The sequence below is a fragment of the Ambystoma mexicanum genome, chromosome 6q (assembly GCF_040938575.1).
Source record: "Ambystoma mexicanum isolate Mex_15411 chromosome 6q, UKY_AmexF1_1, whole genome shotgun sequence".
NCBI classification, from domain to species: Eukaryota; Metazoa; Chordata; class Amphibia; order Caudata; family Ambystomatidae; genus Ambystoma; species Ambystoma mexicanum.
In genome coordinates, this window is record NC_090937.1 from 405,734,258 (window position 1) to 405,760,617 (window position 26,360).

Sequence of the window (26,360 nt, forward strand, 5' to 3'; positions counted from 1 at the left end):
CGTAGACTTGGTCTCATGTATGCTAGCGCGACACCTGTTAGTGTCTCAGAGGAAGAGGCAGCCAGAGTCCAACCCCCTTTTCTTTGCAGTGCTTACCCTAGCAGACAGAAATATGTAAAACCTATTATTGAAATGCTTATAAACCGAAGAGGAGTTCAGCAAATTTAGATGGGGAAAGTCCAAACACAAACAATGCAAGCACTTGTTTCATAGCATGATACATGTTACATTACATATTTTACTTAGCCTAGACAACTACAGCTACAGTTCCTCAACATGTATGTAATGCACATTTTATTTCCCAAAATACATTGAGCCTCATTACGAGTATGAAGTTAAGTCTGCAGTTTTTCCCACACAATTACCACGAAACTAGTTCGCCGTTAGTGCCACTTGGTCCCGTCGATTTACTGCCAGATTGCGAGTGGTGCATAAAGAGAACGCCATCAGGATCTTGATGGATTGACTGTGAGCTTTGATCTCACTTCAGAAAAACTGCTGATTTTTTGGGATGCAAAAACTGAGTTGTCATCCAGTTCATCTTGACACGCGAAAATTGCCCATGCGGTAAATTTGGTGGTAATTCTTCTGTTGGTATCAAACAAGTGGCAGTAATAGAACATTGATTTTACACTCTGAATTAGCGTATTCAACATTGTTGTATACAAATTAATCACAAGAACTAAACTTCATAAAAATGTCAAAAAGCACAAACATTCGAAGTCACAACTCAGAGAAATGCAAGTACAGCTATATTAATTCCTATACTGAAGCCACATCTGTTGGCTTTGCAATGCTTGCTTTTTAGCCTACTCCACTGAGCAATTTCCCCCCTATTGTTACATCTCAGAGCTGTCACATTAAGAAGCAAAGTAAACACTTCATTCCACTTCTCCAAATGATTAGCTTGCTATATGCCACTTTAATGTGACAATGAGTAAAATAACGTTCTTTAAGAAATAAAAATATGTCTTTAAGGGATAAAATGGCTATTTTTGTCAGAGTGACATGTAAAGCAGGCAATAACACAACTAGCAACAAAGTGCAAAGCCATGAACATGTAGAGAGTACATTGAATGCAACCTGCCTTTTTGTACACTGCTTTGTAATAGTTTTAGCACATTTGTGCAAAATCTAAAATGGATGAAGAGAACTAGAAATAGGGATGGTCCCGTCATCAGCCAGCCTGCAACAGAGCAGTTAAAGTGAGCATGATAATGTTAAGCTAACAGGATTCCACACTGCGTAATACATGGCGGATATAAATAAGATTATGATATTTAGATGGCATCACATAGTAGCATAATTCAGAGGAACATGTTTTACTCTCACCAGCAGTTTAAAATCAGAAAGAAATAGCACACCAGATGATAGAATGGAAGAAGCCAATCATTCAAACACATGCACAATCACACGCGTTGTACATTGCCTGGATGTAGACCATCCGGTAAAACACGCCTTCTCCATACCTGATAGGAATGTTATTTCGTGTCCAGGTAATCTCCGGCTCTGGGTAGGAATCCACAACACACATGAAGGTGGCCACCTCCTCCACTAATGCATCCAGTGTTTCAAGAGGAGTGGTGATCAAGGGGGCTACAGGGAGACAACACAAGAGGCGCATTTGGACACATATTGAAAAATGAAATATTATTGAACATGATTGCAAACATTTCTCAGAAGAGCTGACATGACAAACCTTTGGTAGATCGGTGGCAGGAAAACTTAAACAAACTACTTCTAAATAAAAACCACCTAACAAGACATTTTCAACTGTGTGCAATCTAGTTTGGAGTAGTGTTTTTTCTGTTGAAGGATAACAAGTCAAGTGATTGTTGACATTTAAACAGCAGGTATCCTATTCCATGAATCCATTAAGACATACCAAGACTTTCAGGAGGCTCTCTGACTTCTTCTAGCTCGAAGGCAGTCCATTTGCATGTCTAACTAGAAACCCTATACATAGGGACTGTTATGTTTCCAAATATAATGAAGACTAAAAAAAGATACACTGGATTCCTGTTGTGGGAGTGCAATATGTGCAATCATATAAATCAGGGAAGAGGTACCACAATCTATCATCCATTCACTTTATTGGTCATTTCCAAATCCATCATCTTGATGGGCCTGGGTCACAGTGCATAACAGGACCTGACAAAAGTGGGAAGCTGCAGGTCTTGTCAGCAACTAAGGGGAACAAACTCGTCCACCCTTTGACTCAGTGGCATGGTCCTGTTCTCTCATCTTGAACCATAACACTTTCCACTCCTCGAGCACTGCTCCTTACGGCCCACAACCAGCGACAGCAAGTATGAGAAGACTGCTGTTGCAGGTATCTGGAAGGATAATGGAAGGATAATTGGAAACTTCAGCATGATGAGACCGGCTTCCATCTGGTGCACTGGCTGAGGTAACTCTATAGCAGCGTTACTCCTCTGCACCTATTGCATCTAATACCTGGTGATGCTAATCCCAGTGTCAGTGCAAAACCGAGAAAAGCCAGTGGCAACACCCAAGAAGAGAGTGCCTATTGATCAAGAGCATCTGTTCAAGTGCAGTTATAACAATGTTGCAGTGACTGTCCCCTCTGGCAACAGTGTAGTATGTCTTGCTGAGAAAGGGTAATGATGTTTGCAAAGCGTCTGCAGTAATCTGCTCAGAGTTAGGAGTGGGTTAATTAAGAAACTACTGTCTCCATTTGGGCGTATGGCTCCTTAGAGAAATATGAATTGTATGAGTGTGCCCACTTCCCTACTGGAGTGTGGCCCTATTATGTGTGTCCCCCCTTCCCTGTGGAAGTGTGTCAAGTAACACATTTTGCTCTGTGTTACAATGACACTATGATTACCCTCTCCTTACCTGCTGGAGTTCAGTAAAAACGTGTGTGTGTCCCATTCCCTGTGCGAGTGTGGCAACAATGGTGTGTGCGCACTCCCTTCTCTGCGGAAATGCAGCAAATATGAGATGTGTGTCCTCTTACCTGTCCGAGTGTGGAAACAGCTGTTCGTGTGTCACCTCCCTGTGGAAGTGTGGCAGAAGTGCGTGCACCCACTTCTCTGCAGGAGTGTGGCAAACATTATTTGACCACTTCCTTCCCTGCTGGAATGCATACACAATTAAGTGTGTGATCTCTCCCATTGAGGAGTGCAGCCGACAATGTGTGTGCACCTCCTTTTCTGTGGTACTGCAGCAATGAATGTGTGTTGTTTACTCTCTTCACTGTGGGAGTGCAGCCGACAATGTGTGTGTACCTCCTTTTCTGTGGTACTGCAGCAATGAATGTGTGTTGTTTACTCTCTTCACTGTGGGAGTGCAGCCGACAATGTGTGTGCACCTCCTTTTCTGTGGTACTGCAGCAATGAATGTGTGTTGTTTACTCTCTTCACTGTGGCAGTGCAGCCGACAATGTGTGTGCACCTCCTTTTCTGTGGTACTGCAGCAATGCATGTGTGTTGTTTACTCTCTTCACTGTGGCAGTGCAGCAGAAATGTAGTGTTTGAGAGACTCGGTCACATCGCTCTGTACGGAGATATGTCAGAGGAAGGACGATTCTCACATACGTTTGCAAGGCGTATATGGGCATACAAAAGTTGGTAATTCACCTCACCACAGTTCACTTTAATCACCATGAGCAACTACACATTTAATCTTCAGACCCCAAGCTAAAGTATCCATAAAAAGAGTAACCTCCACTGCCACGCCACGGCCCTGCCTAACCTACATTCACTGAGAGAGGTCATCCTCTGACTCAACTGTGATTGACTTCTGCAAGGATACTATTGTAATTGTAAAGTCACAGGGATCTCTCCATAGTCTACTACAATATGGTGGCAATTTTGATGAATGTCATTTGTTCGACATGGAATACAAGGGGGCTACTATTCCTTTTGTAAAAGCCAATTGCACTTACATCACTCAACTACATTCCAAGAGTTCACTAGCTGGGAGGTAGTTTAGGATGTTGATGTCAATATGGACAAGTGATGCTGGCCACACAGACCACAGCAGAATCATTGCTATAGTGTGTCATCGTACATTCCAAGCTGGCATGTGCACCCACCTTCTTTGCATCAGTAGGCCTGATACTGCTAGTTAGTATGTGCATAGGCTCAGACAAACTGAAGAATGCACAGGGAGGATGTGAATCCCACAGCGGTGCATGTGTGAAAGTTACACAACCTACATGGGGTTCCCTTGTACCAGACACAGTTGCACTTTGTAAGAGGGGGCTACCAGATGATAGACTTTGGAAAGGCTGTTGGAAATGGTCAGCTGTTATCTGCCCTTCATAACTCTGTTCTGTAAGCCAATGTTCGAGTAAATGCCTCTTGAGTGTATTCTTGAATTTCTCAACTGTGGCTTCCCGATATGTCATCCTATTTTCCACAGTCTGGAATTCATCCACTTTGACCTTAAGTGGGGGTCAAAGAAAGATGAAAAATAGATTTAATGTTTTATTTCATAGTTTTTTTGGCATAGATCATCACAAAAGATGGACATTGGTTGCCTCACAAGCTGCACAATGTCTGACTTGCCAAAGTATTTCTGCTCTTTTGCCTTTTCAGACAAGGTAATTACAAAAATGTATATCATTGAACATGTGCCACTAATTGACTCACATGCTGTGATGCTTCATCAAAGCACTTCAGTACACAGCAAACATTGCTTTGTTCACAAAGGCAATCAAACATATACAATGTTGAAGTCCATTGGGTCAGCACAGACATTTGCATCTGGTGACATGGCAGTTTGTGCTGCACTAACTGAAATGAGTGTGCCAAAGCAAGACACTCTTGGACCTGGGAGCAATTGCTGACAAAGTGTGCCATAACAAGGTGAAGAATATGTGCTATGCATGGGGAATGCATTGTTTTCCCAAGCCTTTGGGCAAAGATGACATTGGAGCCCCTGTCTCCTGCCCCAAAGCTCAAGGATAGATGCCATAATGCCTCCACCTGCTTCCCTTTCTCTGAGATCTCTTCACCTGTGTGGCTCCTGACATCAAAGACGTTCATACACAAAGTGGCTTGTTGGTGCATGGCATGCTGCTGTCAACGACGTTCATACACAAAGTGGCTTGTTGGTGCATGGCATGCTGCCGTCGGACGTTCATACACAAAGTGGCTTGGTGGTGCATGGCATGCTGCTGCTATAATCCCTCTTATTCACTAGTGTCACCACACGAGAGAAAGTCCACCTATTGAGCAATTAAATCCATATAGACAGTGCTTTTGACACTTGTCAACTATGAAGTGAGCTTTCCTACCCTACGGCCTGTCCAATGTCTTTCTCGCGACAAGGACTACTGCATCATACAATCGAGTGTGGCCTTGAGAGCAAAGTCATTATCACTGAGAATTTACCAGTGGGCATCAGCATTTACCAACAGTTCCCTAAAATGTTTGTTTCCAACAAATGCATATGGCAGAATGCTAACTGCCAGCAATTTCTCAAGTTTAGAATTCAGCAGTCAGATAGATTCAATGTTATTTTTGGCTGTGCTCATCAATGAGAGTGGGCTGGCAAATACTGAATGTCCCCCTGCCACTGGGAGAACCTTGCAGTACACCTCCTGCTTGCAGGGTGATAGAGCAGGGCAGTGCCATATTGCTGTTGATTGTTCACTGAATCATGGGAGGTTGCTATGTATGTTGTTTTCATTATTGTGCATGACATTGCTTAATATGGACAACTGTCAGTGAGGTAAACCTATTTGACCTTGGCCACACACATGATTCTGTTTTCGGCAAAAAGTGCAGATGGAAAGATGCAGCTCTTAATTCTGAGCAAAGAAATTCCACACAGGAGATGAGCACGGTGGTTCCGCGGTAGCGGCAGTAGGTGCCGCTGGCTGCTGGGCAGAGAAAGTAGGAGAGGAAACAGGTGCTCTACAAGGTGAACAGATGCCATTGGTGTCAATGGTAGCTGTAATGTCCTGGTTGGTACTCCGATTGCTTGAAGATGATCTACACCACTAACATTTTGGGATCCATGATTAACTATTGCAAAGAGTCTGCAGACAGGGTGTGAACTTGTTGAACAGCTTCACTCTGAACTAATGCAGGGGTTGCGCCAGCAGAAACACTTTCAATGTTTGCCTTTTCCTCCATCCATCCCTCTGGCTCACTGCTGGAGCTGGGAATACACTCAATATCAGTGTTTTCAAATATACCTCTCTGCCATCTTGCCTTTCTCTTATGACAAGGTGAAGTATAGACAACATCTTTTCCGTCATCCTCTTCATCAGATTTATCACCAGCATTGTCAGATTCAAAGGACAAAGGAGCGGAAGGGGTGGGGAGAGAGGCAGTGAGTGTGCCAAGCTGAGAAAAAGTCTGCACCTCAAACATGGGCGATTGGCCAGGGTCCTGATGCCCCTGACCTACTTTTAAGAGCGGTAATGTAAACCCTTGTCAAGCTCATACCCATTTACAATGGATTAAGTAAGTGTCCCTTCTGCTTGCACCTAAGAGATGACTTGAAAGCCTCAATGTTTACCCTGATCTGCTGCAACATGGAGCATGGGATGCATTCTGACTTGTGCCTAAAACTCATGTTTTAGAGAAGGTGGACTTTGGGCTTGCAGCAGTAATGCATCAGACCAACCAAAGCCAGCGATGACAATACAACCAATAGTTCCCACCTCAACTGGTGTTTGAAAGCTTAGGGTACTTGTAGCCATAGTCAATGGGCTTCTTCTAGTTGTACTTGCTGCACTATGCTTCTACCCACCATTCAGGCATACCCAAAAACTGCAGTAGTAGCTGTTTCTTTTGTAAAACATGCATAAGTTCGATGTATTCTTCTCCCCTGCACTGTCTGACCACTGCCCTTAAGAAATACGTCAGACACAGTTTAAAAAATAAAAACGAGTGCTGTGTTGTGTGGCCTCAATTGACTGCTGAATAAATCTGTACTGAATAAATAATGAAGTTCAATTTCCTTTTCTCTCCAGCCAGGTGGTGTGTTACTCCGGACACCCAACCACGCTGCCTGCACTAATGCATCTGCCTGCGTGATCAGCTAAAACATGCAAAGACTGTTTCTCACATGCCAGAGGAAACTATCCCCTTTCTCTAAAGTGTGCTTATAATTAAACACAATTCTATTGCTTGCTTGTGTCAACTGTTGTGGTAAACCAAGTCATGTGTGAGCCAACATTAAAGCAAGCTGCGTCACCACAAATGCCTCCGTCTAGGCAGGTTATGTGTTCATTCACACAACTATTCCCCTAACAGCTAATCCTCATGGCTGAGCAATTGTTCCCAGCACTCCTGCAGACCTTTCCTCTGACCGTAAAGTGAGCTAATAATGAAAGAAATGCACATGCTCGTTTCAGCTGCTGCATTAAACCAAGGTGCTGTAAACAGATGTTCCATCTAAATACCTCAGCACACAATCCTACTCTGTTACTTCACACACCCAATCGCCCTGCCACAAATGGCACTCCCTGAGGGATCACCCGACACTGCAAACAATGTTTTCCCAGCCCACTTCACACTCGTTTCTCCATCCCTCAAATTGTGCTAATGTAGGTGCTCCTGCCAGCAAGTGCGCTAAACCAAGTCACGTGCGAGCATGTGTTCAATCAAGCTGACCTAGCACAGGCTATGGAAGTAATTTGGCGACGGGCCTGGCAGAAATAAATTAAACCTATCTCAAACCATCATTGAATTTATGCAGTTCATTCCTTTAAATGATTTTTGTAAAAATAAAAAATGAGAAAATGAAATCATATTCTGTTCCACACTGCCTAAATAACAAAATAATTATGTCTAATAGCCCTACCTAAAAATGTTCCTTCCTATATGAAGGATTAATATTGAATGCTGAAGACCTTTGTAAGCAAGATCTTTATAACGGACATACAAATATGACTGTCCAAACTCGATTACCTGACTGTACAAGAAATTGGAAATGTTTAGCCAATTCCAAATACAGATTACAATGGGTGATTCAGGGTTTGGGTGAACTTCTTAACACAAGCCTAAGTGTATAGCATAAGTGTATAGCCATGTGGCCAGTAATGTTCTGCAAAGGACGAAACAAATAGAGACAACTATTGTTTTACGTTTTTGCAATCACCTAATGGGTCAAACAAAAGACAAGGTGGGGACATTTCACACACACATATGTTTTTGTCCTCATGTAAGTATGCTTTCAGCTGGGCACACCTCCTGCATTCTGTGTGCAACACGATTCCTGAAAGAGAATTTGCAAACATAAATTCCCCCACAAGGGTATATTCATGCCATGTAATTTGCAGGCTAGTGATGTACTGTGGAAGTGTCTGATGCATCCAAGAGTGCCTCCCTGTTTCACCAAGGGACACTTTTTTGGATGTGGAAGGCCATTCATTAGTTTAGGCTATTAGGTGGTGACTTTAAATCTGAAACAATTGTCATTAAAATAAAAGCTTTAAGAAAAGAGAATGAAATAGGGGCTTTGAGTGTAGGATTGTAATGCTTTTCACTGCAGATGACATATGAGGATGAATTTATGTAGTTTGGCTATGTGTTCCACCCATTTAACGGCCATTGCAAAGTGAAATCTATAGGAATTTCCTCCCATTCCCACCCATTTTCCCTACAACCCCACCTCTTTTTGCACTTTTTGGCTCAATTTGTATTGTGTGGTGAATTTGACAGCCATGTTTACTTCCAAAATTGCAGCCATCATCTGTTAATGGTATATACATTGTATTTGCTTGATTGATGCTTTAAAACATATTTACTGCACCTTTTAATTTATGTTATACATTTCGTAGTATCTTTTATTAAAAATAAACAAGGTATTGTAATAGTTACATTTTGGTTTAAAATGGCTCGGAAAATGAACATCTAGTGACTTGTGATGGATTGGTCTAGTGCTTAAGATTTAAGGAGCACCTGATTGGCTGTGCAGTTAGTGATGTGTTTGGATGCCGGCGGCAGCTTGGTTTGCCTAATGTTATTAAGTCACTGCCAGCACTTCATTTGTTCTTTTTTTGTTGATAATAATTTTTTTCGACAGCTTTTAGCAGCTACCAACATTGAGTTTGTTTTACTAACGTTAGAAATCTGTGTTGGCAACAGATTAATGTTGTTAACCCGCCACTGGCACATATTTACAACGTTAGTGCAACAAATGTCATGTTGACGGTGGGTTGGGTTTTTCCGAAGCCACTGGAGACTTTGACTTTGTTATACTAACATTGCAAATAGGTGCCAGCGGAGGATTAATGTTGTTGAACCACCGCCGGCACATATTTGCAACGTTAGTGAAATTAATTCACTGCCAGCAGTGGCTTACTTTCCCTGATGTGAAGCCATCACTGGCTGTGATTTTTTTACCTAACAGATCTTTCGGGGGCACCTACTCTTGGGTTTCCTGCTCTCCCCTTCCCCCATGGGCACTTTCAATGTTTTTTGTTTATTTTCCTTTCCATGGCTTTGTCTTCGACATGTGACGCTGAGTCTGTTGCTGTACTGAAGATGCTAGATAGCTCAAGCAAGCTACCCTGACAATCACGTATCTTGTGGATATGTTTTGAACTGGGAAATACTGGGCCAGAAATGAGAGAATTTTGATGTACTTACTATTAAAGAGATATGGGATGATTTTTTGTTCTTTTTCTGTGCGCACCTCCAAGGATTATTTGAATGTTTTCAAGCAACAAATCGATAATGTGTGTTAATGATTCAGTTCAGAATTCACGTTACATTATCAGGAAGGTTACTTGGTCTAGATTTTGAGGTCTATGGTACACGCTGGCAGGCCTTGAAAACACATTTCTTTAGCTTTGTTTAGTTAAACTACAAGAGTGCTTGCTTTAGCACTTAAATGCAAGTAAAATGAGTTTATCACTTGTTACATGTTTTTAATTAAATTACTGAGATGTCCATTGCAAAGAAGCACTCTGCAGAGAGGACACACGAATCACTGCAGCAGCCAACTACGGGGTGCCACACCTTAACAGTAAACAGTGGGGTTTGTGCAAGTCGCTCAAAACAACAAGTGTGGGCCACATGGGAGAGGTTAGGAATTAGGATTTACAGATTGTTCAGAAACATGCCACATCCGTCAGGTTATTGAAGCATGGGTAGAAATATACAGCAATTGGACACAGCCCACGATACCGGGGTGTCTCCTGCAGGCCACCATTTCAGATCCCAGCCCGATCCTTGAACTGCCAGCACTTTTACAGAGTAGCACAGCCCATATTAAAAGAACATGCAATAGGTGACTCCTATACAATGTGTTTGGAAAATGTGAGACTCTTTTTTTAAAAAGTTTGTAACAAGCTGTAATAAAATAAAACTATTTTTTTTTTGTATTTAAATGTGTGACTCCAGTCAATACAGACCTTACATGTACTACACAATTGAACTGATTACTATTAACATGAATTGAAAGTGACTGCTTCAGGAATTAAAGGTGTTTTTATACTGCGCAACTGCGCACCTCTGTCATTTACAGGACTTCAATGTGCTGTTGTCTTGCCACTGCACAGCTCTCGTAGCTGACAGCTTGGTGTCAGGACAAATGGGAGCATGCGTAGGGTGCGCACACACATAAGGGATTGCAAGGTTTGTAAATAAGTACCAACTATGGTTGGGATGGTCATTGTATGGGAATATATGCTATGTAAAGCACTTTGGTGGAAAAAAGAGATATAAGTAAAAAGGGACTGGTCTAATAATAGCAACATATCTACTTTGTTATGCTTATTTCCTTGTAACTCGTAGTTTTGTTATACCATGTGCATTCTGAAAATATAAATAGAGATATTTAACACATGGGTCTGCAACCTTTCACTGTTCAGATATATTAGACTGCACCTTGGCACAACAGCTCAGTGGCAACATGCTCGTCTTGGAAGCAAAACGACGCAGCGCAACACAGGTTTGAATCTTGGATCCGCGCTTTGAAACCTTGTCGGTATTAAGCGTGTTATAACAACACAATTATAATTATAACTCCGATCAGTCTTAGCCGGTATAAGTAAGAATGAGAACTGGAGGTTGTAAACCAAAACATCTGGAGAGACACTGGTTGCTCCACGACCACCCTTCCCCAATGCTCTCTGTCCCCACCTACCCTATCCCCACCTCACCCAACTCTGTCAACAACCCCCTCGCCCTCTTACGCAATTGCTCTATTTCTTAACTCAACCTTTCTCACTCATATTTCCTCTTGCTCTTCATCGGTGGCACTCTCCCTCAATCGTTTCCTCCCTTGCTCTATTCTTCTTCTTTCTCATTCTCTCACCCGTGCCCTTATCGCATCCTCCTTTAAAACTTTACACTATCCTCCTTGTACCCTGGTGCCTATAAATGCAAAAATGCAAAGAACAACAGTAGCGCCAAAACTATTGGCACTGCCAATGCTAGTTTTCCCCCAGTGATTGCTCTTTTCTGTTGCAGGCCTGGCACAGGGGAAATAACAACGCAGCGAGAGGTCCGCACAGACCCATTTCATTTTTATTCTGATCCAGGTAGACGCATGTATGCAAAGCAGGAGCTTCTGCAGATACATTTGTAAAATCTGCTCTCTTTAATAGGAGTGAAAAGGCACACTCTACACTCAAATGGTTGGGGGTTGAATCCCATAACGATGGCTGTGATGTCATTTTGCTCAACACATTTGCAGAAGGAGTCGAAAGTAATTCACCGACATGAACAAATATGGCTGCAATGGAACCAGGGAAGAGCTTCCTTGGTCTTACCTTAGCATGCAAGAAGCAGCGGAACAAGCAGGGAGCAAAGGTGTCAGAAACAGTCAAAAGTTTGGCGGTAATGGGGAGCGGGTGATGCCTGGGAGTTCAAGCGAGACATAACCTAGAAATGTAGGCGTGTAAGTGCAGGTAAAGTCTGCATGCTGAGCTTTCTGATTGGCTCAACGCTTGAATGGGCACGAGCCACGTAACTCACATTTTTAGAAGAGTACATTGAGCTGCTTCATAAAGAAGATGTTGTGAAACATTATCAATGAGGAAGTAGGTCCAAATGACTGCAGCTGACTAAAAAGAGAAGTGTAGCCAATGGCTTCCGGTCCACTTTGTTGGGATCAAGTAGCAGGCTAAAACATATCTTTCTCTCTGGGTCACAAATGTTGGTAGATATTAACGAAAGACTTTATAGGATGAACTATGCTTCTGAAAGCGAACAGTGTTTTTGTACAGGGTCTTGGAACGTGACGATATAATGTGAAATATCATTGTACTTGGGAATGTGCTGCCAATAGCCACAGGCTGCAAAGCATCTATGGGTGACAGAGTTCATTCTGATGCCAACTATGGATGCATGTGTCATCAATGAAGGAACGAAACAAACAGTAGAAATGCAACGTACAGCTACACAGTTCTGCGATAAATGGTGCCAAGGGCTGTGGTTAATGGCGCAAATAAAGCAGGGGGAATTGTCACTAGGCAGCAGAGCCTTACCACAGGCCGCAGCGTGCCATTATTGACATTCGCACCCACGGGGTACTGGAAAAATGACGTGCGGCGAAGGGGGAAAGTAGAAAACAATTTCCTACAAAAAGGTGGCTGGTACAGGTACTCTCCGCACATAGACGTGCAAGGTGACAGTCGTGAGGGAAGTTAGGTGGGCGGAACAGAGGAGGTTGTATGTTCCTCGGAGAAGGATTTGGAAGGCCAGCTGAGGAGAGGATGGACCATGGGGAGATGAGGGCGAAGGGGGAGAGTTGAGGAGTGGGGAGTAGCAGCCTGCAGAGGCAAGTGGACTGTCAATGGGGGCAGTCAGGCGGCAGAGGCTATGGAACACGGTGAACACTGGCTTGTCCTGGCAAGAAAACCTGCATTCCCCCTTTTGCAAATGGCTGACAACATTTCAAAGAGTTCTAATTAGAAATACGAAATAGCTGGAGTTGGTATTGAGAAATATTAGGCACTTAATGTTAGATCTAACTTTCAGATCGGAGAAGCCTGCCTAATGGTGGATCGCAACACACATGCTATCTCATTGATTCCCATTGGCTATGTATAAAGCTTGTAATGCGTTCTGATACACTAGGATCAATCTCTGTGGAACGGCGATGGGCATAGCGGCAGGGGAGGAGCTGTGCATTCTCATCCATTTGAGGTGGATGTTTTATGCAGCTAGGAAAGAATGGCCTGAGTGAGTCCTTTGCCACCAAAAACGGTGCCAGACCTAAAGATGTTCTTTGCAAAACCGAAGAATACTTTAATGTGGAAATGCTAGAAAAATATCATTGCCAATTAACAACCCATAGTGGGCTACTTCTTTTAGAAATTGAGGGGTAATTTCCCAACCCCATGAAGTCGTAAATTAAGTGTAAACAATATGCAGACAAGCTTGGTTTAATGCCTCATTTGCTGCTACAGTAGACTTGCAAATTGTTTTGTAAGAAGAGCTGGGACAGGCAACACCATTCATTCCTGTTACCCCCATCTGCTCTGCATGTTAAAAATATATGAGTGTCAACCAGCATCTGATTTTGATGATGGCAGACATGAATTTAATTCGTCTGGAATATGACAGCTTTCAGCAGTTGCTAAAAATAGGCGGATTGTAAAGGAATCCATGCAGGTGTGAACTGACCTATTGGGAACTCTGGGCATGCCCCTGTTGGCCTCTGCACACTGGGCCTCTTTTGTGTGGTATCCTATTTTATTTCATGATTTTTTTCATAGGAAAAGGGTTGGGCTTGCTGAAAGTGTATAATATGAGGCCACTTCGAAAATGATTTCCAGAGTCTCTTTGTGTTCACAGTCCAGCCATGAATCTACGCTATTGTCGCCCAGCATGCACACACAATGCAGGAGGATTTTCAATTGTTTGCACTGTGAGGAGTCCTGGGTCAGCCCATATTTCCATGTGCTGTTGGTGCTTCATAGTGCTAAGAATCAAATGTGTATTAGCTTGAGTAGTCCTTACATACATTTAGCAAGAGGTTGAAAATGACCCCATGTGCGTGAAGTTATGACAAACACATAATGAAGGATTTCAGAATGGAGGTGAGCATCATTATAAACTTTCTTCATGCCATTCTTTTCCTTAAAAAAAACAGTTACAATGAATTTTAAAAAGAATCTCATTTCAGCAAAGAAAATTAACTCCCCTCCTTTTTTATGAACAATACTTTTTTTATTGAAGTTCTACTCATATGCCAAAATCAAATACTTTGTCATGCATATAACCAATGTCAAAGGCTGGGAGGATAGCTCAGGGGCAACACGTGTGTCTCGGAAGCCAGACCACGCATAGCAAACACAGGTTTGAATCCTGGTCTTGAGCTTAAAAAATGGTCTCCGGTATTCAGAGTGTTACATAAGCTGCCATCTGTATAATGATACCTGTCCATTGATTGAAGTAAGTGGGGTTAGGGTCGCCACAATTACTCGTATTAGCTGAGGCCACGTCTCATTAGCATGGCCATATGTCTACAGCTCTGTATCAAATATTTTGAATGCGTACCCAATCTTGCACTTGTCGGTACCAATTTCTCCTTTAACGTAGCGAATTGCTAGAATAAGTTTGTATAGTTGGCTTGTTTTAATGAGATGCACCAGTAGCTTGCCTAGTTTGTTGCCATGCTCATAGAACGTGCAACCCGCGTTCTTGTGGAGAAAAAGAGCCCTTCTGGTGTACTGTACGTTCAAGTCGTGTTTGACTTTGTTCAGTGCTCTCAGTGTTGTGGCATCGGGCGAGATTCTGTACCACCTTTCAAGGTGCTTTATTCTGCCTTCTAGTTCCACCTGACTTTTCTCTTCATCCTAGAGCCTTTTTTGATTGCTTCTCCCCTGCATGTCGCCTTTGCCGTGTCCCATAGACTCTGGGGTGAAACATTGGCAGTGCCATTCAGCTTCATGCATTCCCGGATGCTCTTTTGAAGGAGGGTTTTGTTTGGTTCCTTTTCTTATGGAGTGTCATTACATTTCCATCCCTGAGATGAAGGAGGTGGTACTGGTGTCGTCACCCTAGTAGTAACAGGAGAGTGGTCTGATATTGCTGTGGCCAGAATTTGGGCGTCTCTATGGAACTGTGTGTGTTCTTTGGAGAGCGTTATGACATCAGTTCTGGACAAAGTATAGTGGCACGCAGACTGGAAGGTACAGTCTCTTGCCATGGGGTTTAGTAGCCTCCGGGTGTTGGCCAGGGCAGCAGAGGACATCATCCTTTGGAAAGCATGTATGGAAGGCGAGGTAAGGAGCGCAGGGTTCCCCAATATATCTATAGTGGGGACAAGCACCTAATTTCAAGCTCCACCCACTATCCACTAGCAGTTTAAGTATTTCTGTAGCAGTGTCTGCATCGTGCGAAAGAAGGACACATCTGAAGCTGTGAGGAAATACAATGACATTATAATGGTGTCCTGGTGCGCCATCCGACCCCTGATCGCTATCCACCGGACCTCGGGGTCTTGTTCAGAAGAGGTTAACTGAAAGGCTAAGGAACATTGCAACAGAATCATTACCCCATTTTTTCTGGGCTGCCGGGCTGTAGAACGCCTGCCCCTGCCATCTGTCCCCTAGTTTCTGTGATTATTGTTCATCAAGTTGTGTTTCTTGCAGTAGAATGATGTGGACCTGAGACCTCCTTGTATATGGGAGTATCTTAGCTCTCTTGCTAGGGATGTGTTGTGTTTTGATTATTGTTTACATGCGTTTGTGTTCTAGAACTGCTTCTAGTTCTTGAATCATTTGTTTCAGTTGCTTGAGCTGTGCCTGTTCCTCGCTCTGCATATAACTTAATAAAGTATCTCGAACTCCTGAATTACGTCTGAGTGTCAAACTCAACACTGGCGACGAGGCATATTTGACTCCACGACATGGGGGAGAAGAGAGGAGACGACCCGGACAGGAATCGCCACTTGTAGGACAAAGTATCCACACGAGGCGCCAGGGATCCACATTGCGTAGCAGAGGACTGGTGGGACAAAGAAGAGTAACAGGCACGACAGCCGCCCACGATCAGGTCAATGGGAGCGCCGAGGGAGGAAGGGGGCAGGGGCCAGAGAACACCCCAAACTCTCCCTGGAGCTCGAGCACGCACGCGAGCCCCACGCTCCGTATGACTGCAGCTGCAAGGCGCACGCGGCCCATGGCTTTCATTGTGACGCGTTGCTTAGCAATGCAGCGCGTCACAGAGGTCAGCCACCCTGAGCCGTATCAGTGTAAAAGAGCTGACGGAGAAGGACTACTGTGCAACTGGCAGTCAATCAAGGACAGGAACAGTGCTTATGGTGCAACTGGCCATTTAACAAGCACAGGAACGGTGCTTACAATGCAAATGGTCCTCATTCAAGCACAGGAACAGCCCAGGTGTATTGCATATTTGACTGACACACAAATTAAAGTGCAGTAACTCTGAAGGAGCACTTTGTTAAGGCACACAAGCACACATTGCAATATATAAGCCAAGGAGAGCCCCGGGAACCGGTCCAGCTGAGGGAAGGTCACCTTCAACAATTGCAGAAGAGACAGAGGAAATGGCTGCTGCTATTCCGCCACCTTCTCCTTTCCTTGAAGAGCCTGAAACTCCTCCTATCAGGTGCAAGAGATGGAGGAGGGTGTTTGAAAATTACTTGGTGGCCATTGGAGGCGACAGATTCAGTTCAACCAGGAGGAAGGCCCTTTTGCTTCATAATCTAGGTCCTGAAGGTCTCTGCATATTCGATGGCCTTACGAGTCGACTTGAAGAGGGAGCAGGAGACCTCGATGAGTACACAGTGGCAGTCAAAAGCATAGAAGAGCACTTTGAACCTAAGAAGTATGTTACTTTTGAGAGGCACAGATTCTTTCAACGAAGTATAGACAATGCAGAGTCTGTGGAAACCTATGTAGCCTCCTTAAGGACATATCATTAGAGCAGGTGGTGGAACTCACACGAAGCATCGAGCAGACATCGCAGTACATGAAGGAGATGAAGGTGGGAAAACAAGCAGCACAGGAGGTTTGCGCAGTTGCTCCTAAGAAGAGGTCACTGCACCCAGGCTCAAAGAAAGAATGGTGGGGACAAAAGTGCATTAAGTTTGGTAGCTCAAGACACACTGCAAACAGTGTATTCTGTCCTGCCAGAGCTGCAGAATGTTTCAAGTGCAGGCGCAAGGGTCACTTTGCACACGTGTAAGGAGGCGTTCATTAATATGGTGGAGCAGAGAGATTACAATGGCGATCCATCAAGTACCTCGAGCTCAAATGTGTCTGCTACACCCAATGTAGAGAGCAAGCCACGCCATGTCTTTGAAATTACGGCTTTGTCGGGTAAGACAAGTGGTCCGATAGACAACTTCATGATGGATGGGTGCAGTTTAAAAATGAAAGTTGATTCTGCATCTCCATGGACCATTGTGTCTGAAGACACCCTCAAGCGTACATTGTGTAGGAATGCGCAAGATTTGTCACCAGCCAAGGTGCAACCTTGCGGATATGGGGAGACCACCATTGACTTGTTAGGGGAATTCCAGGGTCAAGTGTGTTACAAAGGAGGGAGTGCATGGCTGTCATTTTAGTTGCAAGGAAGGGTGCCTCGCTTTTAGTATGAGAGGAGCAAAGGAAACTGGGAGTGAGAATCCAAGCCAGTGCTTTGACTCCCATCACCATAGCTGAAGTAAGTGACACATGGTCCAGGGAATTTCCTGAGGTGTTCACGGAGGGTTTAGGTAAACTGAGAGAGTCTGAACATGATATCAAATTAAAACCCAAAGCACATCCAGTGATTCACAAGGTGAGACCAGTTCCACTGAAAATGAGACAACAACTACATGAACAGTTGGTCAATCTTCTCCGGAATGGTGTAATTGAGCGGATCCAAGGAACCAAATGGTTGTCCCCAGTTGTCTTGGTAGCTAAGAGTAATGAGAAGCTGAGACTGTGTGTCGATCTTAGAGAACTGAATAAGAATATACTAGTGGAAAGACATCCATTGCCGGTCATTTCAGAGACTCTAGCCACATTAGGAGAATCCAGTTGGTTTTCTGTTATTGACCTCACTGCAGCGTACCATCAAGTGCCACTATCAAGTGGAGCCAAGATGTCACAGCCTTCATCACTCCTGAGGGGACATTTAAATACTTGTGTATGCCGTTTGGGTTGGCATCCGCTGCTTAAGTGTTCCAAAGAGTGATGGAGGAGGTGTTAGAGGGAATGGAGAATGTTGTGGTTTTCCAAGATGGCATACTTGTGTTCACTGAGAGTGAAGGACAACATGATGCAGTGTTGAGGTCTGTACTGGAGAGACTGAGGAAGGCTGGTCTTACTTTACATAGGAGCAAGTGTAGGATTGAAATAAGGGAAGTGGAGTACATAGGACACAAAATTTCAGGGCAATGGATTGCGCCCAAGTTCAGTTTGATAGATGGCATATGCAAAGCTCTGGCACCATTAGATAAAGAGCAATTGAGTTCTTTCATGGGTATGGCGGAATTCTACCAACAATTTTCCAACCAAATCTAGTCCCTCGAGGGAGTTGTTGAAAAAGGGAATGAATTGTAAGCGGTCGGAGGAGTGTCAGGAAGCTTTCATGAGAATTAAAGAAGGCATTGGGAGTGTGCCGTCTTTGGGAGGCTTTGTGCGTGGTAGGAGGACTGTCCTATCTGTGGATGCAAGTTTGCCAGGCTTGGGAGCTTCACTGGCGCAAGTTGATTCAGGGAAGGAGGAGCATATTATTGCATTCGCTTCAAGGCCATTAAGGGATGCAGAGAGAAACTACTCGGTAATTGAGAGGGTAGCTCTGGCTGTGTTTTGGGCAATACTACACTTCAAGTGTTTTTTGTGGGGTCAGGAATTTTTGGTTAGGACGGATCACAAACCCCTTGTGCAGTTGACGAGTAGTGAAGGTTGGGCGAGAGGATCCCCCAGGATTTCTAGGAGGATACTTGGTTGGCTAGGATATAATTTCTGCATGTGCTATGTACCAGGTACGGAGAACGTAGTCGCAGATTGCCTCTATCGTTTACCTATGGAAGACGTAGGGGAACCAGTAGGAGTAACCCAGGAAGAGGACATGATCATTGCAAACATTGTTGGGGGTGCAGTGGAAAAGGAAGAGTGGATATTAGCGGACCAAGAGGATGTGACACTGGCTAGGGTGAAGGAATGGACTGTAGGAGAGTGGCCTAGGAAAGAGAATATGGATAGGGTTTTTGATCGGTTCTTTGACATCAAGCATGAGTTAAGTCTGTCTGAGGATGGTAGCAGACTTAGGAGAGGTGCTAAAGTTGTTCCCTCTGATGGAGTTAGGAGTAGGCTAATTAACTTAGCTCATCAGGGTTACCCAGATATGGGGGGATGAAAAGACTTTTGAGGCAAACGTTTTGGTGGCCAGGGATGGACAGTGAGTTGGATAGGAAGGCCCACCAATGCAGGGAGTGCGAACTGTGTGACAAAAGCAAGGTTGTGAGCGAGATTCCTCTCTCACTTGTGCCGGTTCCGAGTGAACCTTGGAAAAAGTTAGCAGTGGATCTTATGGGTCCCATCCAAGGTTTGGGAGACGGATTTGAGTTTGTTGTGGTTATGGTCGATTATCATTCAAAGTGGGTGGAGTGGAGAGCCCTGAGGGAAGCCACCAGGAGTGAATTTTTATTACAGACAATGTAGTTCAGTTTTGCTCAGAGAATTTGAAGGCGTTCCTCTCACACTTTGGGATAAGTCATTTGCGCACAGCTTTATACCATCCCAGAGCGAATGGGTTAGTAGAACGGGCCAACAGGTTTCTCAAAGGTGGTATACAGCTGGCACTGAGATCTGGATTATCGTTGATGGAAGTCCTTAAAGAGATGGTGTGGAGTTATTGTATCACACCCCACTCCATCACTAAGGTTTCGCCATTTGTATCTTTAAAAGGGCGTCAGCCAGCCACAGGATTGTGCCCTGGTTGGTTGGGGATATCAAGGTGTGTGGATGTTGACAGAAAGGAAGTCATGAGACTGATAGAGAAGGCTCAGTATGAGTATAGCACAGTTTTGATATTGCAGCTAATGTCAAGGTACAGGAGTGGTCAGTTGGAGAATTAGCCTTGATAAAGAACCCCAGATTTGGTGTTTGGAGAGTAACTTCTTGGGCCCCAAGAGGATCACAGCTGTTCGGGATGGTGTTGTGATTGTAGAAGGAGGGGAGGTTTGGTCTGAAGGGAGGTTGGTCAAGAATGATGCAGGGATGAATGATGGAGCAGAGCTGGAGAAGTATGACTCTAAGGTTGAAGTGGATGTGGAGGTGGTGCATGACAAGGGATTTGAAGTTGATGATCAGATCACTGACCTACCTAAAGGAAGGATGAAGAAGATGCCCATCCGGTTCAAAGACTTTTATTGTGATTGATGTTTCATTAGTACAAGGGGGAAGATGTGTTGTGTTTCAATTATTGTTTACATGCGTTTGTGTTCCAGAACTGCTTCTAGTTCTGGAACCATTTGTTTCAGTTGCTTGAGCTGAGCCGGGCGCAGTACTTGTTGCTCGCCCTACATATAACTTAATAAAGTATCTCAAACTCCTGAATCGCGTCCGAGTGTCAAACTCAACAGGATGCTTTATGCCACTGACATTCCACATAAGTATGGAAACCATGGAAGCCATCGCTGAAACTGTGAGTAACTCGTCTGGGGCCTGTGTCTTCCTTGGACTATACTTCTATTCTGCTGGGGATGGGTCTCTTGTACTGCTGGGTTGGTCATCCGTTTTGTGTTTTGCAAACATGTCAGGAAGGCGCTTGGTCAGGTCTTGCAGTGTGGACATCTGTGGCCAGATGTTCTTGCAGATGTTTGAGCACCTGCTCAGAGAATCGGGCAGTTATTAGCCTATTCCCTAGTTGGAATCAATGAGACACTCAAGGCCCAGGAGTATTGGATCCCTCTCTTGAGCAGTTCCTTCCTGGCCTTGTTGAATCTTCTCCTCCTCTCCAGGATCCCTGGCCTCAAAACCTGGAAGAAGTCCATCTTGTGGCCTTCCCACTGCACCTCCTTCTTGTCTCTTGCAAGCTTTGACACCTTTTCTTTGACAGCGATCTCAGGAAGTATATTATATTCATCCTCAGGGTCTTAGCCGGTACAAGACATTGCCTGTGGGCCCGATATGTTTTAAGTATCTGGTTGTGGTCCTGAATTTCCATAGCCAACTTGCTTCTTGGCTGCTTTTTTTCTGAGGTGGTTTGTTTTTCCCAGTCTGGTTAGCCACACTTCCTGGTGTTGGCCCTCTCCTAGATGCTTGGCAACCCCTCTGAACGTGTCTCTCGTGCTTCATGTGAGCTACAGCTGTCTCTGCCAGTCACTGTCTACAGGGTTATTATTAAGTTACATGTCCTAACAAAGCAGCTCCTTCCCTGGTCTGGTGGGCAATGTGTGACTCTCTATCATGCTTCTAATTTCCCACTGACTCTGGAAAGGCCCGCCCTGTGCACCACTGAGTGCAGCCACCAGGTCTGGTGTGCTCCTCCTCCCCGCAGATCTGCGCTCTGCTCCCGCTCAGAGCAGGTTATTGTGTGTGCTCAGACCACGGTGGGCTCCCGAGACGTTGTCTCTCCACGCTCTGTCTGGCGGGTCACTGTCTGCTCTGGAGGGGGTCCCGGTCTACGGCTGGCCAAAAATGTAGGTGGAAGTGGGTTATAAAGCATCCACTTCACCGGAGCTCTCATTGATGCGTCCGCACTCATCAGAGCTCAACAGCACCTCTCCACCTTTTTTTAAGGATTCAATAATTTACAATTCTCATTGAGACGAAAAAAATAATACTAAAATAAAGTTAAAAAAAAGAATTTCTCTGTTTCATCTATTCAATAATATTTTCATAAAAAGGAATAATGCACGCATTTTATAATGCATGTTCTCAATAAAATAAATTGATTAAACACCTTAAATGGTCAGCTTGTCATTTAGCACAGGGAGTAGAGCGCTTGCTTTGACATCCCGCCGCAGGTTCGAATCCCGGCAGGACCAAACTCAGCCTTTCTACCTTGCGAGGTCGATAAATGAGCACCATACACCGTAGTTAATAATAAGCAGCGCTCAAATGGCTGAGGGTTTGTAGTGCTATATAAATGCAAATTATTATTATTATAACAATAGCGTCTTATACTCCCAATGTATAAAATAAAACTGTATGTTTTCTAATAAACAAATACTTTAGATCCATTTTCTTCCAAAATGCAAAAGTGCAGGAAATTCATACAGCATTTAATAAAAGGATCCATATGCCATTACAATATACATTGTGTAACACAATCCCAAAGGCGCCATGAAATAGAAGAGATGTAATGCCTTCCTGAATTTGAGGAAATCAAGACTCAGTCTGATTTCCAGTTATGTTCCACATTTCGACCCCTTGATGGTGCAAGACTTATTCTCCCTTTGTATTCTTCCAAAAAGATTGATAGAGTCTGTTTGAAGAAGCAGAGTGGAGGTTCTTTGTTGGGAGGTTGTGTTATTCATTCTCTTCATGATGTACTTTGAGCTTGTGTTCCAAAGCTCTGTTTAGTTAACGCATACTATCTGGACTTTTATGGGCCCAATTCAAATAAAATAGTGCATCTAAAAACAGAGCAGAGCAATTGCCTAATTTAGTTTATTCTCAATGGTATCCTGCATGTTTTCAGAGGCTGTCGTGCTGGCCAGCCGACTTGCTTGTTAGTGTGGAGCGCATACTTCCAACACTAATGTATGGCAGGCTCCAAGCAAGACAATATGCTGGGAGTGCATTTCACAATGATGGGCTCTTAAAACGACTGACATTGTGAAATGTTTTAAAAAAGAATGAACGCATTTCTATCACTGTTTCTGTTCTGCCTGAGCTGGAAAAACAAATGTAAAAGCAACTGTCCAGACCAGTGCTGTCCCACTTTGAACACACATAAAAGGTTCAAGCAAACTGAGCTAATGGCCCTTAGAAACGTGCATCTGTTACTGGTTGGGATTACACCAGAATAATTCTGAGTCCAAATAACCAGACAAAGAAGATGGCACGTTGCTGTTTTATTAGCAATTATCTAAAATGGAGTTTACGATGAACATCAATGGACGCATGCTTATTCTCAGTTATTTCCTCAAGAAATACAGTTATATACTTCTTTATGCACCAGAATGACATCATGCTACATGGCAATAGTTGGGGATCGGTTAAGGGACACATCTAGATATACAATGATACAGGAGCAAGCTTTGTTATTGTCTGTCAGATATCAGGTGGAAAACCTATGCCTACCTCTTCATACGTGTCATTTAAGAAAAATCAGTTACACAGTGTTTCATTGGTTTCTCAAGCTATAAGGTCCTTCGTTATACAGACTAATAAAATAGGTTTGGCACGCTTCTGCCATGCCTGGAACATTTTTTTCATTTTGCAGCCCATAAACCAAGACCCATGCAGCTTCCCTACCACCCAATTAGCCCAACATCTCTCATCACCCATGCCTTCTGCCATGGAATTCCCTTTGTTCTTGGCCTTGGAGAGTATTCTTGTCCTAAGAATGCAAGGGGAGTGAGGACACTCACTAGCGTGTCTGGAACTCCAAGGTCAAGCCCTATTTTCAGCCTCTGTTCACTTGACAAGAGACCACGATTCTGTTCATTCTGCAAGCTTCTAAATGTTTTAATGACTTAAGACTTGGCGTCTTCTGTGTTCTTTCGTGCACCTTAATGTGAGAGGATTCATCCTCTGCACACTTGTTCCTCTTCAGCATAGATTGCTGACCTCAACTTCTCAGTTCTTGACTTCAGGCCAGAGAGCCTCCCAACGCAGCTAGAACAATCTGCTATTCTACTTCGACTCATACTTTCATTTTCTCTTCATAATTGTTTGTCTTACTTATTTCATGATAGCAATGACCAGTTTTTGTACAATAGCAGCTCTGCCTGCATTCTATTCACTACTTATAGTTAGCCTATACGATGACTTGATCTATCTTGCATTTCAGGGTATGTACATTCATTATACCTCTGATTTCTGCAGCATTTTTTGACCATGTAATCTTCTTCTTTTTCACTTTTAAGGTTCACTTGATTCTTTACTTCATCATGTCTCCTCTAAGATTCATACATTTTCTTCATTCAGTATTTCAGGACTTTGTGCACACTTCCCTATGACATCATCAGTACATTTTCTTAGCTCGTTCTCATATTCCTTCAGGAATTTCGTCCTACAGTTTCTCATCTGCTCTAGGGTAGATTCGATATGGTTGTTTCAATGGATACCATCTTCCAAATACACCCTGCGGTATTGATAAAATAGCAGGTGTTAGAGAGGGCATGGTCTCATGTCTCCAATGCAGGCGAGGTAGGGGGTAGGATCTCCTGTTGATGTGTAAGCCTGCTCCTCTACAAAACTTTCTTGCATTGTGCATCTTCCAATATACATTCCAAGCAGGTGCAAGCAGAATATGCTTCTATTTTTACATTACAAAGAGTATCCCATTAGTGAATTTGTGATGCACTTTGCAATGTGTAGCAATGCCCACTTCCGGGTGCAATTGTAAAAACGGGAGGAAGGCAGAGATGTAGCCAGGATTGTCTAACAAGTGGGGCCTGAAGCATACGTTCTTGGGCCCACCGCAGTCTTATTAACATCTGTAAATGCTGATGCAGCGCTGCATAGCGGGCATTTACAGATAGATGGGCCATCGCTCACTCAAGCCCTTCCCTGTCTATGTCTCTGGAGATAGCCCTCTGCCCAGCAGCCTCTACGGCTAAGGGCCCATAAGTAAAGGGCGGCTCCCAAACTAGCGGCTCCTGGTTGTGTCTGCAGGTGTCCACAGGGGTTAGCCAGCTGCCAGCCACTCTTGTGTTTTTCTCCTCTACCTATGACTGCACTGTGATTATATTTAAAAATACTGCATTGTGAAACCTCTGCCTTTTTCCTCTTTCCAGGACTCTCAAACTTAGCTATCTTTTCTCCTTTATCTATGACTGCACTGTGATTATATTTAAAAAAAATACTGCATTGTGAAACCTAGGCCTTTTTCCTCTTCCCAGGACTTCCGAGTGTTTGTCGTCTTGTCCAATCGACAGCTTGTCGTCTCATCTGTCCCGTCTGCTTGCATCCTGCCCTTTGTCCTTCCCTAGCCTAGTTTCTCCCCACCCTCACCCCTTCCCTTCCTCTTCTCTCCCAACCTACTCTATGGTGCTCTCTGTCTCTCTTATCTTTTCTAATTGCTTCTCTATCGACTATCTGCTCTCCTCACTAAATCTGGTAGGAGGAAGTATAAAAAGGACATCCTGGTCTCCAACCCAGGCCTCCCTATCACTGACACCTATACCAGTGCCTCCTCCAGGCAAACGTTCACCAACATCCTCTTTGTCGTTCCCTCGCCAGACTTATGGACTGTACATATGGTCTCTGTGCTCTTTCCCTTCTCTTCTTTTCCCATTAATGGTGGCACATGGTGGGAGGCCCCCCTGTCCTCCTTGCACTCCTCCAAGGTCATCATTAATGTTTACTTGTACCAGCACCGTCTTGGTCCAAGGCCCTCAGGCCAACCTTCTCCTCTTCGATAGGCGCTTCCCACGCTTCTTCAGTTTCCGTTTTTCCCCTTCCACGGCCTCCTCATCTTCCCCTGCTGCCTCCTCTCTGCTACTTTGCACACTCCTCCTTCCTCTTCTGCCCCCCCTCGGGCTGCTTCTACAGCTCAGCAGGGCATACCTCTGATTTGTACCCCTCCCCGGAAGTCTTTCAAGTACGGCAACTTTCTCCATATTGCCACTCTTAACTCTTGCTCAGCTGTCAAACACTCCTGTGACATCTTCCGCCTTCTGGAGGAACTTGACCTCGATGTCCTCAGTCTCACCAAGACATGGTTCACGGCCAGCTTTGTCAAGAGCTCCGACACTCTCCTCCCCGATGGCTACAAGATCCTCTCTGCGTGTAGGTCCAACCGCTGCAGAGGGGATGTAGTCATAATCTTCCCGGAGTGGATTCCTGCCTCTGTCATTCCTATGCAGGCCTACTCATCTTTCAAATGCCTTGTCTGCAGGCTCTCTCTCTCTCCTAGCCACTCCCTTACTGTGGCTTCTATCTATCGGCCACCTGGTCAGATCTCCTCCTTCCTCTCTGAGTGGGTGGACCTCTCCTCTTCCCTCCTGGTCTCGACCACTCAACTCCTCCTTCTTGGAGACTTCAACATCCACCTTGACGCCCCCTGTCCTTCCTCTGGACTCTTTTGCAACCTTTGCAACTCTCTCTCACTCTCTATTCTCCCCTCTGGCTTGACTCAATCTGCAGGGCACACTCTGGATGCTCTGATCTCCTCAGACCTTCCCCTTTTTATCCCTCTCACCCTCCTCTCTCCTGGAGTAATCACTTTCTCCTTTCTTCTCAGCTCACCCTCTCTACCCCTCAGGCCAAGCCATCTCCAGCATTGCCACCTACCTTCACGTTCATCCGACCCATGAAGCGTGTTTCAGTTTAGGCTTTC

At 44.3% G+C, this 26,360-nt stretch overlaps 1 protein-coding gene across 1 annotated transcript in view; it reads right to left on the reverse strand.

Annotated features, from left to right (window-relative positions):
• The window catches only part of MUSK (muscle associated receptor tyrosine kinase), a 951,534-nt gene that overhangs the window by 795,336 nt on the left and 129,838 nt on the right, over nucleotides 1–26,360 (reverse strand). The window contains exon 2 of the mRNA XM_069630906.1: nucleotides 1,470–1,596. Coding sequence (XP_069487007.1) covers nucleotides 1,470–1,596 — 127 coding nt within the window. The remainder of the gene's footprint in view (nucleotides 1–1,469; nucleotides 1,597–26,360) is intronic.